General features: G+C 38.2%; 1 protein-coding gene across 3 annotated transcripts; it reads right to left on the bottom strand.

The window, feature by feature from the left end:
• Positions 1-91: 91 nt before the first annotated feature.
• Positions 92-15,909, bottom strand: sun2 (Sad1 and UNC84 domain containing 2). Of its 3 annotated transcripts, none has more exons than XM_062989655.1 (21): positions 15,647-15,909; positions 15,201-15,529; positions 14,415-15,125; positions 8,753-8,840; positions 7,982-8,102; positions 7,756-7,874; positions 7,274-7,417; positions 6,457-6,516; positions 5,943-6,036; positions 5,724-5,785; positions 5,461-5,561; positions 5,081-5,191; positions 4,635-4,688; positions 4,483-4,526; positions 4,244-4,391; positions 3,893-4,114; positions 3,210-3,294; positions 3,002-3,117; positions 2,580-2,747; positions 2,362-2,454; positions 92-2,235 (listed from the first exon to the last, which is right to left on the bottom strand). In XM_062989655.1, the coding sequence occupies exons 4-21, from the start codon at positions 8,781-8,783 to the stop codon at positions 2,119-2,121; spliced, it is 1,890 nt and encodes a 629-aa protein (XP_062845725.1). In that variant the 5' UTR covers positions 8,784-8,840; positions 14,415-15,125; positions 15,201-15,529; positions 15,647-15,909; the 3' UTR covers positions 92-2,118. The 3 variants fall into 3 exon arrangements, with proteins under 3 accessions (XP_062845725.1, XP_062845726.1, XP_062845727.1); XM_062989656.1 differs by having other exon boundaries at positions 15,703-15,909; XM_062989657.1 differs by lacking the exons at positions 92-2,235; positions 2,362-2,454 and having other exon boundaries at positions 2,729-2,772; positions 15,201-15,909.
• Between the last annotated feature and the right edge of the window lie 728 nt (positions 15,910-16,637).

Below are 16,637 nucleotides of genomic sequence, written 5' to 3'. Positions count from 1 at the left end.
AATGCCAAAAATGAAAATGATAACCATAATGGACATCCATTCTGCTGTCATCTTAGCCTAATAATTAATAAAAAAAATACCAATACAATACTTATATTATAAAATATTAGGTTTATTTAGCCATAATGTATACAGAAATAACATTAAAATATGGTTTAAATGTTGTATTTAATAAAACTCTTAAAATATTATCAAAGTTTTCCTGACCCAGCAGGACTGATAAAACAACCAAAATTGTACATCACACAATTTTAGACTGTGATATCTAACATTCCAACATCAAAATTAAAAGCCAAAAAAGTTTACATTAAACCACATACAGCTGGTTTAGCACAAGGAATTCAATGATTATTATTTTATCATAATTACAATACACTCAACAAATCTGAACAATATTGTACATGCATAAAACTAATCAACCAGATTCATATGAGCTAGTTTAGGCTTGTTTTAGACATATTTTAACAACTATTTTAACAATTTTAACAATTATTAACAACATATATTAATAACAATGCAATTTTAATGTAAGATGTACAACTATCAGTGCAAACTATCACTTCAGATTTGTACAGCGTCTGGAAATATGATATAGACTTGGATCAAATGTAGCAGTCGTGGAAGTCCATAATAAAATTAATGTGGAACATTTGTTTATTATTTGTTCATCACTTTTACATTGTAAAGTCCAAGCAAACACTAAACTATGAACTGCTGTGTGCAAACAAAAACATTTTAAATAACCTTCCTAAATATTGTGGCAAGTTAAACAATATGTGCTTTTTACATAAATTCAAAATTCGACCCGTCTCAAAATATCCTCACTTTTCTTATAGTCGTATTTTTAAGCAGACCTAAATTAAAAGTAATCCATTTGATGAAATCATTAAAAATTGCACAGAATTTTGTGCCAGTAGCGCTTATGGCTGCAAAATACCAGCCAAACAAAACTATTGTCTTACTTAATATTTAGTTTTGTAACAATAATTACCCATATTAACAAGTAAGCAAAAGCAAATGATGTTCTAAACAAAGTTGAGTTCAGTAAGTTTAGGGATTTTTGAAGGTGAGAAGGCACAATAAGAATTAGGGCAGCAGTAGCTCATAGATTAGCATCAAAACGTTAGCCAGGCATGATTAGCCGTCTGTGGGATAGAGGGTGGCTGAAAATTTAGTGCCCAGTCCAGGGTATTCTTGCCCAGTGTTTCCTAGTGAAACCAGACCTGATGCAAATCTGACCAGGTTAAAGCTTTTTAGTGCAGAATATGAAATTAGGCTGAACAACAACAAATGTGTAACTTCCTGAACTCAACATCATATTTTGATAAGACAGTTTAAAAAATAATTAAAAAAAAAACCTCAACACCTTTATAAAACATTACCTTTGTGAAAAAGGTTTTGCTGGACATTAACATCTTTTAAAAACTTTGACTTCTCTTTAATTTTTTGCTTAAGAATGTTTAGTTATTAAATAAAGTTTTTTTTTAATATAACAATGACCTGCATTCTTCATAAATAGTGCAAATTGTTTTGATAATTAAAAGTATTTTTCTGCTCTCACTCGACCACCATTTACAAAATACTTGCCAGGTGTGTCATAGGTAGCCTGTTTATAATGTGCAGGTATGGTGTTCAGATAAGAGAGCACAAATCCAGCATTTAGTGAAAAGAGAAATTTTACAACCTGAGCATCAGTTCTGCAGACAATGTTAACAATACGATATACTAAACTTTGCATTTATTATTTGGCGAAGCTGATTGAAATTTTACATGATACTACATAAGGATGGTGTTCACAGATCTACATAACACCCACATTTAAGCTCTCTTTAATAAGAGACAATTCAAAACACTTCTGTAAGATAAACTTAGTAAATTTTAATGACAAGCCGTCACATACGATTTAGAGGAACGTATAATCTGTTGGTCTAGTGTTTTGTTCAGAAACCTTGGGCAGATAAACCTATATAAGACAACGTTATTTTAAAATAAATACCAGCCAAAACCGGCTCAATTTTAGACCAGAAAGTGTTTAGGTATTATGTATGCCTACGAACAAACATTCATTTTTTGTAAAGTCTTACTAAAGTTCCTGTAAAATTTCTTCACTTTCCTTAATTAGGTGGCATGGGGGCGGCCGTGCACCCTGAAGCGGTACACACAGGTGTATTCAGGGTGACCCCAGTTGCTCAGGATTCGTAGCTCCACCAACTGGTAGACTTCACTCGGAGCATTCTGCAGAAATACAAACACCACAATAAACTATACGATCAGGCCCAAAAGCATAATCAAGCACAAACACCAGTGACCCCACACAAGAATCACTTTATCAGTTTTTTTGTATTGTATCTTTGTGCTCACCGGAAGCTGGAAGGTCTGAATTGATTCTCCATCTCGGTCGTAAGTGAAAGTGCCGAGATGATTTCCTTCTTTATCTATTTCAGAAACTAGTCCCTGAAAAGGCAAGCATTGTCAAGCTCAGTCAAGCATGATTTCACACTATTTGTAAATGTATACATAATTCATAATCACCAGTCCCATAGTAATTGTCATTGTTTTGTGTGTTTGTGTTGACCTACGTAAACAGCGAAGTCTTTAGGCGCGCTGTCAATGTTCCCGGTCGGTGAGAGAACTCGAGGCAGATGCTCCAAACTGATGTGGGTAACGTGCACTGGGTGGGACAGCGAAATCACCAGGAAACCCTGAGATCCCCGAAACGGCCAGCATTTACCTGGGTAGAGTTCAGGCTAGACACAGACACACAAATACATACTAAAAAAAAACTAAGAAATAGCTGGTTGAGTGTCTAGGTTTGAACAGACAATAAAAAAAAAAGGTTTAAAAAAAACTTGAGTTTATTTCCATGTGCTAGGATCATAGGTATAGTGAGACCTCAAGTACAATTATTGCTGTGGTATTTATTTACAGTACTTCAACACAAAAAAATAATTAAATCACTTGCTAATGTGAACTTTGGTTGTTCAGTACTTGTGTGTGTTACCTGTATAACAGTGCGAGGGCTTTCAGATGGGTACCAAAGAGGGAATCCAAACAGACTGATGCACGCCGACTTGGTGTGGTACGTTTCAGAACACCGAGTGTTGATCACACTGGCACCTGCACACCCACACATGAATTAAAATCAGTTTGGTTAAATTGGTTTCTTTTCACCGAGTTGATTTAAGCAGACTGAAAGGTGTCCAAATTACCTGAAGACTCAAGTGCGTAGTCTGCCATTCCTATACCACCGGCTCTGTGAAGGCACAGCGCCCGCCACACGATGCGTTCAATATCCTGCAACATTGGAAATCATGTAAAATAGACACTGTATCGGAGTGGCGGGTAATAAATGGCACAGTGCACAGTATGCAAAAGACAATGGAGCAAAAAAGTGGGCTACAACAAAGCACAGTGAAAGTCAAATGTTTTCATACACTTGTGAGGAAACTAACCATGTGGGGGCTTGGGATTTGAACGAAACTGGTCTTCACTTCGGACTCACTGAATAGAACACATAACTCTGTCTAAGACAGCTTTTATGAGTTTATTTTGTGTGTGATTTTGATTTGGCCAAATCTGGTGATGGTTTGATTGCTCATATTTAGAGTGAGTCTAAGAAAACTTTTAAAGAGAGTTTAACTTCGCTTGCGTTGGCTGTATTATAATCAGGGTTTCAATTCACCCCAGTCATTTGATATGTAATCTTGCAGCCAAGTTACAAAATCCTGTGGGTAACATGCACAGCACCGTTTGCTGTTTGGCCCTCGAGAAAGTCCCTTACATTGGAGTTGATTAGGTTGAAGGCTCTGTCTTAAATGCCGACACGTAAATGTTAAGTACTTATTTTGAACACCAGATGCACTCGCACGCAGTGATAGCTTTTCAGTGATACCTTTACAGTGATAGCTCCGACTCCTTCCTGTGTCAGCGTCTCTCCAACGCTTCGCCACACGTCTCTCCTCTCCTCGCTCCGTTCTCGTCCCAATCGGTCCATTATTTTCTTTTCCAGATCTTCCAGCGCCCTCTGCATGTCTGGTCGCATCACCACATCACTCTGAGTGTCTAGAGGACCAGCCAGCTGCTGCAGCAGCTGTTCAGAGAGCTCTGCCTTTAACTGCGAGACGGGGAAAGAAGGGTTATGGAGCACTACCACGACTAAAAAGCCAGAAAATCACTGACGGTAAAGACGGTCAGCACTGGTTATGCTTTACCTCATGTATTGTGCTTGGATGTACGTGTTTACCTTGGCATTCTGAGATTCCTGGGCACTGATTCTCAGACCAAGCTGTTCAGAGGACAAGTGAAGCTGAGAGACGTCCGATCTGAGAACAGACGTCTGACTGTTCACGTCGCTCAACCCTTGAAGCAAAGTGCGCTGCTCAGACTCGACACTAGGGGGAGCAAACACACAAATACAGACAGGCACATTGTGGCTTACAGTCAGGCCAGATGCTTTGATGAGACATGAAAGTACACACTTACTTCCTCATGTTGATCCTCAGGTCCTTTGTGTCCTTTTTAAGGTTCTATACACATCCACACACAAACAAACAAAAGATTGAAGACAGTTGAAATTGCCAGTCGGAGTGTCTGTCCTGTGCAGAACTGCAGGATCATGGCTGTTTATGTCTCACCTCATGTTCAGACGTCTGCTTTTCTCCATCCTGCTTCAGTAAAGTAATCTTGCTCTACAACAAATAGAATGAAGTGACAAAATTAGATTGTATGGCACAGAGATGCACAGAACTGGATCAAGAGAGATCAGAATGGGATTTTTTTTTAGTTCTATTTTTTATCTTGACTGATCCATGACAATTGTGAATGATGTTAGCTATGGCTTACTTGTAACTTTTTGCAGTTTATTAAAAGCTTATTATTCTCTAAATTTAGTTTGGGAGATTAAAACCCAGTTTAACAACATGAAGCACATACGAAGCATAATTTATGTTCCAACTATTCCCTCCATCAAGCTTCCACACAAACAACACAACCCCCTTCTCAGTTCGCAGACTTAGCCTTATATATAGAAAAACAGGAAGTGATGTCACTTTCATATTTTTTATTTTATTTCATTACTCACCAGCACATCCTCCATCTGCCTGCGCTGGTCCTTCAACTTCCTCTCATGTTCCTCAAGGTGGCCGTAGATCTCATCTTTCAAATCCGAAAAACTGGCATACAGATCACGATCCTAACACACACACACACGTACATGGTGGCATGATGGCATGATGGGGGAAAAGGAAAAAAAAAAAAAAGATTCTAAAAGGAGCAATTGCATTTTTACAGCACTGTTGTACATGTTTGTGATACATAAAATAATAGTACTGGAAATCACTACTTTAGAAACCAGCACTAAAGTCAAAAAATTCCACAAAAAGATCCCAGTGGGACTTCTAAAAGTAACTGGTTTAGGTTATGTAATCGGCAGTTGCAACATTAGACAGTTGCATTACTTACACCAAGTGTGGTGAAAACAGGAGGCTGTTTTGTCTGAATTGGACTAGTGGTGGAACAGCGAGAAAGCAGAGCAACAAGAGATGGAAACCAGTACCAAAGACCTGTACACAACAACAAAAATACATCATGATGTCTGTTTCTATGGTACAGATACCATACAGTACCATATAAAAATGTATACAATTACTGACTGTACTCCATACATTGCTCTACTAAATGTCTGTGCCTCTGTAATAAACAAGTTAATCTATGAATACACGTACCAAAGACTAGCAGAAAAAGGAGGAGGATAAGGAGGATAATCTTCTTTAAGTGCGTAGTGAATCTGAAATATACATATAAACATACCATTAGGTTTGGGCAGAATACAAAAAAAAGCCAGCAATTGTTGGCAAATTTAAAACAATTACAATAAAAAATAGCAAATGTTCTTCACTTAGTGAGACTGCCCCCCAACCCCCATACAAACACAAAGAGTATACCTGCTGAGCAGTGAAACATTCAGTAGAGACGTTCCAGATGTTAGACTGTACCAAGCCATGCCAAGCCAAAAATACAGCACGCCAAAGGCTCGAGCTAAATGAGTCAACACAAATACATAAAGAAAAAAAACAATGCATCAGATTTATTCATGATTGGTCTTTAATAAAGCAAAACTTGTTTAATATAATTTAAACTGAGTTTAAATGGGTCCATTCTTCCTTTAGCACTAAAGCAGGTGCTAAACCTGTAAACTGAATTCCAAACCACACCTCTAATGAGTGCAATACCAATAAGGATATGCATTCTGAGATGCAGGCAGGATCAAACGGTAGGCCAATTCCTAAAACAATCATTTACTTAAAAAGTAAAAGCTGTAAAATTCAGAAAGCCTGTGGACGTAGCCAGTGTTTAATCTGAAACGACTTAAAGCCAAGTTTCACCTCGATGGAACATTAGTTAATGAATCATTTATTATAAACTACATGCTGGTAAAAAGGTATGTGAACGTGAAACCTGGTGAGGTGGTCAGCATGTCTCGGAGTCTGAGCCTTTCTGTAGGACTTTTAGAAGAACCTAAAAAAAAAAAAAAAAAAAAAAAAAAAAAAAAAAAAAAAATCTAATAAACTGGATTTCGAATACAAGATAAATAATTGTTAAAACATTATCAATATTTCTTCATTTACATTTATAATTTCATGAATACAGATTACTTGACTTTGGGTCAAGAAAGTAGGAGAAGGATGCTCAGGTTGCACAATGGCCTGATACACTGGCTCACCACTGTTGACAGCTTGAGCTCTTAGGTTTGAATGTAAATGGCACCCGCACCTCTACACACACTCCCCTCTTTCGACCCATCATTCGAAACCCTGCACTGCATGGCTGAGATGGGACAGGAAACAGGAAGCTGCTGTGGTTAAACTAAGGAAGGAACTTCAGTTACACATGCACACACTCTTTTAAACTTATATGGAGGTCCAGCTGTCAAGACTCCGTTGATGCTCCAGTTCATTCCAAAGGTATTCAGTGAGGCTGAGGTCAGGGCTCTGTGCAGGCCATTGAAGTTTCATTAAATCAAACTTTTCCCCAGGTAAATACTGATCCTATATAGATCTTGCTTTGTGCACAGGGGCCTTTCTTAACATGTTGCTGCAAAGTTTATTCTAACGGGAGACATCTCTTCCAAGCTGACAGTGTAGCGCATGAACAAGACATGCAGATTGAATAGGTACGAGCTGTTTTCTCAAACACATATGTCCCCCGTCAACATTAAAACATTTATATTGATGTTTTATAGTTTTAGCACCCACCCACCCACACACACACTTACTGGTGGGTAGGCTGTTCGTATGGCAGTCAGTGCAATAACCTTCCTCAGATGATGAGTATCCTGAAGAGAAACCTGATGGCTCCACCAGGGTCACTGTTTTTGATGAGGTGGTACTCAGAGTCTGAAAAACAGGGTTTCTCCTCACTGGAGACCAAAAACAACCCCATTATTTAAAATCATATGTACTGTTTACACACAATGTTTGTCATTTTGACTGCAAAATGATAAATCTAACACAGCCATTTGGGTGATGCAGGTTAGCCCACAACAGCCGACATCAGCTGACATACCTGTGGCAAGTAGCTCACAAGCAACATTGAATGTGTCCTAATATGCATTCCATATATCTATGCATTTCAGAATCTTTAGAACCTGAAGATTATGCAAATCCAAGCTTATTCAATTACTTTCTGATATTAGGGTGCTTTGATGATGGTAATCTTTGCATATGCTAGTCGTGTGATGTCATTAGTACTACTGACCTGTTAAACCTTCTGCTTTGAGAATCTCGCTAATGTTCAGTTCTTGGGATTCGCTGCTGGCGATGGTGCTGTGGGAAGCCGAGCCCGCTCTGTGATTTCCTGGCTTTCTTTTAAAAACCCTGTAGAGAGATTAAACAGGTATCAGTTGTTTTGAGACAAAATGCATTACTAACCGGTACAGCAGCACAGCTGGTGTAGTGGGTTCTTATAGTGTTCTATAACAAACCTGAAGGGACTCTCCCTGTAAGATATCTGTCCAGTCGATCCAGTAGAGCTGGTGCTGGCTGTATCATCATCAGGGGGGTAGAATCTGCTCTTTACCAGACGGGTGCTACGTCGTGCCATTTCTACAAACAGAAACAATGATGCATGTTTACTGTAACTTACATCCGATAATAATTATCACTTCTCATAGTTTTGTGAAAGAAATAAAACAAGAGCTAAAACACAGACCATCAAAGTGTTATTTTATAAAGGTTAGAAAATATGCATAGAATTTTTTTAATCCAGATACATGCTGTAAAGTAAACATAGCTTAGTGGAAACATCATAAATACAAAAAACAGATTAGATTCCAGAAAATAGATTTGCTATTATAACGAGGCTATAAAGATGCATTAAAACAATTAAAAGTTGCCTTACATGAAGAGTGAAAAATAGTATAATAATGTCAAAGAAAGTTTAATGTATACAATGAAGACAAACTATTACAGCAGCAACTAAATGTGGTGTAGTAGCGTGAAATTTCATAGTTACTTGTAAAACTACTTTTTAATTAAAACATTCTAAAGGCACAGCAAAGCCATATACAGTAAGTAAGTTTTAGCCAGCACTAACAGTCCTCCATCACTCTCTACCCATGCAACAAATCTTAGGTGAAACATAAGTAACCACTGACCACCTAAAATAAGGTCAGAAACTAAAACCTGACGAGAATAAACTTCAGTCATTGCAATAATAAATAAAACATCAGTTACAGTAAATGTTTGTTTCTCACCTCCTTGCTGATTGTCTGATAACGAGGGCATCGTGCTAATGACCCAAATACACACAGCGGATCTAGACGACTCAGAACTCGCTGATTGCTGCCGAATTAAGCGATTAAATATGATTAAATCTCTGAAGTCGCTCAGTGCTATTGCAGGAGTGGCGCGGTGATGTGGTTTATTTCTGAGTGATGAGAGTTTAAGAGTGACAGTTATAACAGGAAGTGAAGAAACAGTGACAGTTAGTCGCTCCGCCTTTTCACTTTCAAACTCTAAACCCATCCAGTACTGCAGGGCTTTGTCTCCATCTAGTGGCTTAATACAGGAACTGCACCTCCAACCCTTTTTTCCATTACATTCACCGAGCACTTTATTAGGTCCTCTCCTGCCCTGCGCACCAGTGACTTTCTCTTGCGTACCTGCAGGCTGGCAGGACTTCTTTTTTTACACTTTTCTTCAATCACTGAAAATTCAAACACAATGATACATGATGCAGTTGAGCCACCCCCCACATCAGACAGGGGATCCCACACTCAGGCACTCAAATGAGTAAAACCAATGTCTCACAAAACTGACTAGTTAGTAGACAGCACATAAAATGTTAATTGCAATTGACAGCACAATTCCCATAAGTACTATGCGAAAGTATACCAATTCCATCACCATTAGCCTTGCACATGTATGTTTATTAGGATGTTAACATGTTTTACACTTTGGTTACGTTCATCAGTAGACAAGGTTATATCAAATACAGTCTTGGGCAACATAGTATTTCCAATTTACCTCACTTGCATATATTTGGACTGTGGGAGGAAACTGGAGCAACAGAGGGCAACCCACACGAACATGGGGAGAACATGCAAACCACACAGAAAGGACCTGGACCACCCCCACCTGGGGATCAAACCCAGGACCTTGCTGTGAGGCAACTGTGCTACCTGTGAGCAACCCAAAAGGACACAAAAAGGTCCACCTCAAATCCCAAACTAATATAAAGCCAATTCAATACACTACACACTAAGCAAGGCAGTGCGATGGAATGGTACACTTCAAACTCACTAAAACTACAGAATACTGATCACATTAACAAAACCACCAGTATGCTTACAAAGATCTCAGTCTACATACAAATTCCATGTTACATGTTCTCAAACCATTACTAGGTAGGCGGCTTAATTACAATTACCATATGTTACATATATATTTCCACAAAAAAAAAAAAAAAAAACAACAACACTTAATATAATGACCACAAAACATAAAACAGGAGAAAAAAAAAAAAAAGAAAGCAGAACAACCAGGCCTTAATCCACTGCAAAGACACAAAAAAAAAAAACATAGTTTACATTATTTACATCAAAGTAAATATGTGCACATTAAACCAAAACATGTGTCCATAAAATATACATACATTATGTACTAATGAGCATAGATGTACAGTGGTATATTGTAACTCAACATCCCCTAAACTCAAAATCTTTGAAACTCAATGCCCTTCATGGAGAAAGTTGTACCAGATATGTATAAGTGACAAAAACAAACCCATTCGTTTACATTAGCCCTAAATACATGCAAGTCCACGGGACCATGAAACGCATTAACAGGTTTCCCATGCATCCTTATGTAAGGAAAAAAAAAAAATACCTTGAAACTCATTTTAATCTCAATGCCACTCCCAGAACCAATTGACGTCGAGTTTCAAGGTACCACCGTATATATAAATGTGACCATTAGTTGTCAGTAGTGAGCCGGGCACGGTTTATGCTAATGAGTGAGAATGCTAGAAATTGAGATAAATCTCCAGTTAGTCAACAAATGCGTGAAAAAATTATTGAAATGCTTTGGCGCAACAAAAAAAAAAAAATAAAATAAAAAAAAAATAAAAAAAAAAAAATAAAAAAAAAACCGCTGTGTGCTTCGGACCAAAGACGAAAAGGACCATCCAGACTATTATCAGCAACAAGTCCAAAAGTCAGGGTCCGTCATGGTATGGGGCTGTGTCAGTGTCCTTGGCAAAGGTAATTTACACTTGTGATGGCAGCATTAATGCAGAAAAGTACATTAAGATCAAAACGTCGTCTTGTCCAGGTACGTCCATGCATTTTTCAACAAGACTATGCAAAACCACATGCTGCACACGCAAGGCACAGCGGCAGAAGAAGAGAGTATGGGTACTGACTGGACTTGGCCTGCCTGCAGTCCTGACCCCAATAGAGAATGTGTGAAGAATTATGAAATGAAAAATAAGTCAACCCCGTACTGTTGCACATCCTAAGACATGTTTGCAGGAAGAATGGAACAAAAAACCTGAAATGCTAAATCGTGTGGTATCCTGTGCCAAAAAGTATTTCAAGTGTTTTTTTATTATTATTATTATTTGCATTTTATATTGCAATAGGGATACAGCCCAAAGAGGCTGAAGGAACAGAAAGGGTACACCAGACAGAATACAAGTGAATGTAGCATGATGGCACAACACAAAGAAAGTCTGATATATGAGCCACTGTGTACTTGCTGAGACTGATAGAAATACTTATACAGCATCAGTATGATGTGAAAACCATGAATACCAGACATGTACAAGATGCTACTCAATTGCATTCTGATGTAATACAACTACAGGAGACCAAACCTGTTGTACATCTAGACATCAGAAACTAGACAGAATGACATCTCTAAATGTTAAAAAGAAATAGAGGAACCTACTGAATGGGTAAGTTAAATGGTATGTATTAAAAAAACCTAATGGTGAACCGCATATGCATGGATCCAAAGGATCTAAATGCAACTATGAAGAGAGAATTATCAAATTCATACTCATGATGAAATAAGTGAAATGGCTGGAGGAAAGTACTTTTCAAGCTAGATGCATCACAAAGATTCTGGCAATTGAAACTGCACGAGGACAGTACAAAGTTATGTACATTCAATACACCTTTTGGAAGATATTCCTGTCTGCCATTTGAAATATCAGCTCCCGACATTTTCCACAGGGTAATGAAAAACATTGAAGGTATGTTTGGATGATCGTGTCGAGAAGTTCAACTCCGTTACAGCACAATGAGAGCACAAAGTATTACATAGTGTTGGTAAACACAGACTGAAGTAAAATAAGCAGTGCCAGATAGGGGTCAAAGAAATCAGTCAGGTATTGAACCTGATCAACATAAAATTCAAGCAATACTGGACATGCCAAGGCGTACAGGCACATCTGAGAGATCTGTGTTTGTTGTGTTACATAGCTGAAATATCAAGACAGACAGACAAAAGAACAGATGACTTTCAGAACTACTACTGAACCGTGGGCGGAAGTGGATATGGATGTGTCATTTTGAAGTAAGAAACTACCTTCTAGTAATCGATTGTCAAATGACTTAAAGATAGCACTGCTACCTGCAATGACCGCAGCATGTGTACTAAAAACACATGAAGGCAATATTCGCCAGACACGGAATTTCACAGGTTGTTTGAGACCACAGAACCCACCACCACTGCAGTTGTGCACTCATACCAGCTGCACTTCACAGGTAACCTGGACACTGACGTCCATGTCAAAAATGCAAACGCCATTCTTGACCTTCTCATGAAGGGAAAAACCCCACAAACTCTATTCACATTCTCCCCGATTGGCAGACTCACTGCAGCTGCTACTATTCTCGACATCAAGCAACAGCGTTTTACAAATCTTTGTTACAACCGAACAAGTTAAAGAAAACGCTGATTACATACAGGCTCAAGACATGTCGTCAAAAAGCGAACAGCTCAATGCAAGTGAAAAATATGCAAGTTGAAATAAATAAGGTGGCTAAAGACAAACTGAAAATACCAGCGTGTGTAAATGAAACTATTTGAAAGTACCAGTGTGTGTAAATGACAGTGTTCCCTTTTCCACAAGTGCAAAAGCTACTTTGATAAGTGAGTGATGAGGTGAAGATGGTCACAAATTCATAAAAGCAGGGTGTCACTCAAGGCATACAATGGACAGGAAATTAAAACAAAAAGGTACATGCAGACACTGTTAGTCAAGCATAGAGAATATAATTTAAGGTTTGTTGTGGTTCCAAAAGGACATGACTCTCTCCTAAGTTTCCAGAAGTGTTCAAAGGATTTGGCACTGTTCCTTACACATACAAGACACAATGAAAAGAGAATGCACAACCTGTTGTACATGCACCGAGAAGAATACTAGCGCCTCTTTGCGATCATCCTAAGCAGGAACTAGACAGCATGACATTTCTACATGCTATAAAGGAAGTGCAGGAACCTACTGGGTAAATTAAATGATAAGCATTTAGAAACAATGGTGAACTGTATAGATCCAATGGATCTAAATGCAAATATTTTATTTTTATGCCACTTTATACACAAATGCGAATATAAAAGAGAAAGAACCATCAAAATCCTAATTGCAATGAAATAAGTGAAATGGCAGAAGCAAAGTACGTTTCAAAGCCAGATGCATCACAAAGACTCTGGCAATTAATGCATGGGGACAGTACAAAGTTATGTACGTTCAATACACCTTCTTGGAGATATTCCTTTCTGAGAATGCCATTTGGAATATCAGCTCCTGAGATTTTCCACAGGTTAATGAAACGTCCTAGAAAACATTAAAGGTGTACATGTATATGTGGATGACTGTGTTATGGGGTTCATACAGCACAATGGGAGTATTACAGTTTTCAAACACGGACTGAAGTTAAAAGTGCCAGATGTGATAAACTTGAGTTTGGTATTGTACCTGATCAACAAAGTTCAAGCGATACCGGACATGCCAAGGCCTACTGACAAGAAAGCCATTTTGAGAGTAATGGGGATGGTCAACTTTATTGGTGAATTCATACTAAATCTCTCTGCAAAAACAGCACGTCTGAGAGATCTGCTACATGACAAAAATGAGTTCAGATGGACTTCAAAACATGAGAAAGACAGGGTGCACTGAAAACAGCTTCAACAACAGAACCTATTGACATTCTTTGACTAGGAAAAGTCTAGGAGACATGACACCCAAAATACAAAGGCTTATGGTAAAGCTACAGCACTATGACTTTGAATTGATGTTCACTCCTGACAAATACATTGTATTGGCAGATGCATTATCAAGAGCTTTAGTGAACAATGATGCACAAAAAGAGAATTCTACAGAGCTGGAAGTGGATCTTTATGTAAATATAAATACTGTAACATTAAGAAGCTAAATATGAATACAAAGATTTGTCTACATACAAATTCCAAATTACATGTTCTTAAACTATTATGCCGCCTACCTAGTTATTACAAACGTCCTCCATACATTTACACAAAAAAAACCCCAAAAAAAACCACACTTTATATGCACACACTAAAACCACCAACAGGGAAGAAAAATAAACAGGAAAACCGGTGGCCTGCAGACAATCAGGCCTCAATCCACTGTAAAGACAAAAAGAAAAAACAGCATAGATAAAAATTTTCACATCACAATAAAACATAAGTGCACATTAAAGTCTATAAAATTCACATACATTAGTGATAAGCATATATGTATATAAAAATGTGTCCATTGTTGTCAGTGACTAACAGTGACTGTCACTCTGCCTTTTCACTTTCAAACTCTACAACCCACCCAGTACTGCATTTAGCGTACATACCAAACAAACAGCAGGGCGGTCTCCAGCTAGCGGTTGCACTCACCAAGCACTTTATTAGGTACACCGGTGACTTTCTTGAATACCACCAGGCTGCCGGGACTCCTTTTTTGCCCTCTCCATATCAGGTTCTTAAGAGATTCTGAACAATCCTCTGGTCCAGTTCTCCTGTCTTGCACTTGAGATGCCGAATAGAGTTTTGAATATTACAAAGACAAAAACATGATGCTGCTCCCACCTTGTGGTGATTGGGAACAATAAACCTCGAAGAGTATTGGAAATGTAATTGCTCTTAAATATTGAAATTAAAGTCCAAACACAAAGTGTACTACAAGCCTTTATGATTAGTCACGGTGCATTCGTCTTTGTGCATTTCCATGCACTTCTGTATGCCTCTGTGCTTCTTCGTAGACGTTCTTGCTCGGTCGTCCTCCAGTATGTGCTTAACACTTTTCTTCAATCACTGATAATGCAAACACAATAACATGATGCAGTTGAGACAGATTTTAGCCTGGTCAGTTATAATTGCGTTATTGTAAATAACTAATTTATTAAATTTTAGTAATCGGTGTCGTCGTCATCATCATCAAGAGGGTAAGGGTGAATCCAGCACCACCTGGATTTTTTATTTTTTTTTAAATGCAGAACTGCTGTCTCCTGGCCAGGCTGGCAGGACTCTTTTGCCCTCTCCACATCAGGTTCTGAGAGATTCTGGACGTTCCCCTGGTCCCATATTCCTCTCTTGTGCATTTGAGGCCTAATAGAGAGTTTTAAATATTAAAATGACAAAATCCAAACACAAAGTGTACTGCAAGTGTGTATGATTAGTTACAGTGCATTCATCTTGGTGCATTGTCGTGCACTTCTGTATGCCTCTGTGCTTCTTCGTAGGTGTTCATGCTCTGTCGTCCTCTTGTATGTGCTTAATACTTCTCTTCAATCACTGAAAATACAAACACAATGACATGATGCAGTTAAGCCAGTTTTCAGTCTGATTGGTTATAAGTGTTATTGTAAATAACTAATTTATTAAGTTTTAGTAAAGCCTGCATGATTAGTTGTGGTGCATTTGTCTTGGTGCACTTCTGTATGCCTCCGTGCTTCTTTGTAGGCGTTCTTGCTCTGTCGTTCTCTTGTATGTGCTTAACACTTCTTCAAACACTGTAAATACAAACACAATGACAACATGATGCAGTTAAGCCAGTTTTCAGTCTGGTCCATTTATAATTGTTATTGTAAATAACTAATATATTTAGTTTTAGTAACCACTGTCGTCACCATCAGGGTAAGGGTGAATCCTGCACCACCTGGGAAAAGACACACAAAAAAAAAACCTGCACAACTGCTGTCACTTATGTCTTCGTGCTACTTCGTAGGCATTCATGCTTCGTCGTCCTTCTGTATGTGCTTAACACTTTCCTTCCATCACTGAAAATACAAACAGCCTTTAACACCAAAACAACCACACCTCAATCCACTGTAAAGACAAAACAATAAGAGCATAGCTTAAAAAGTTCACATCACAATAATACAGAAGTATTATTATACATTAAACCGATAAAAAAAAGTCCATAACATACATACATTGTGTAGTGATAAGCATAAATACAGTATATGGACATAAAAATGTAACCATTAGTTGTCATTAGTGAGCAGGGCACAGCCCATGATAATTAACTAAATGTTTTATTATTGAATAAGAGAAAAACACAAAGGAAACCGCAGATGAAACAAAAAATACCAGAATAGAGCACCTACCTAGGGAGGATGCACTTTTAGACTTCATGCAGCAAAAACCGAAATAAAACACCTGGGCTTTTCTTCCCACCGAACGTGCCACCTGAACCAATAGGTCACTCACTGCAAAAGCGAACAACTAAATGCAACTGTATGTAGGATAAATGCGTTCAGCGTACATACCAAACAGAATGCAGTGCGCTGTCTCCATCTAGTGGATAAATAAAAGAATTGCACCTCCAACCTCTTTTTCCATAACAGGTTCAGAGAGATTCTGAACGCTGCCCCCTTGTCCCGTTCTTCACTCTTGTGTGTTTGAGGCCTAATAAAGAGAGTTTTGAATATTGAAATTACAAAGTTCAAACAGTGTTCACGCCCTTTTTGTGCACTGTATGCGTCCATGCTTCTTGGTAGGCGTTCATGCTCAGTTGTCCTCCAGTATGTGCTTAACACTTCTTCAATTACTGAAAATATAAACACAATATGATAGTTGAGCCAGTTTTCGGCCTGGTCGGTTATAATTGTGAAAAAA

This window comes from Trichomycterus rosablanca, chromosome 27 (genome assembly GCF_030014385.1).
Source record: "Trichomycterus rosablanca isolate fTriRos1 chromosome 27, fTriRos1.hap1, whole genome shotgun sequence".
NCBI lineage: Eukaryota > Metazoa > Chordata > Actinopteri > Siluriformes > Trichomycteridae > Trichomycterus > Trichomycterus rosablanca.
Note: the sequence above shows the minus strand (reverse complement) of the source record. Positions and strands in the feature narration are given on the sequence as shown.

Excerpts from the sequence above, each read along its gene's own strand:
- sun2 (XM_062989655.1), bottom strand. The coding sequence starts at position 8,783 with ATGCCCTCGTTATCAGACAATCAGCAAGGAG. Across the intron at positions 7,875-7,981 it reads TACAGGGAGAGTCCCTTCAG|GGTTTTTAAAAGAAAGCCAG; the intron begins GTTTGTTATAGA and ends ATCTCTCTACAG. Across the intron at positions 4,689-5,080 it reads GGCAGATGGAGGATGTGCTG|AGCAAGATTACTTTACTGAA; the intron begins GTGAGTAATGAA and ends TATTTGTTGTAG.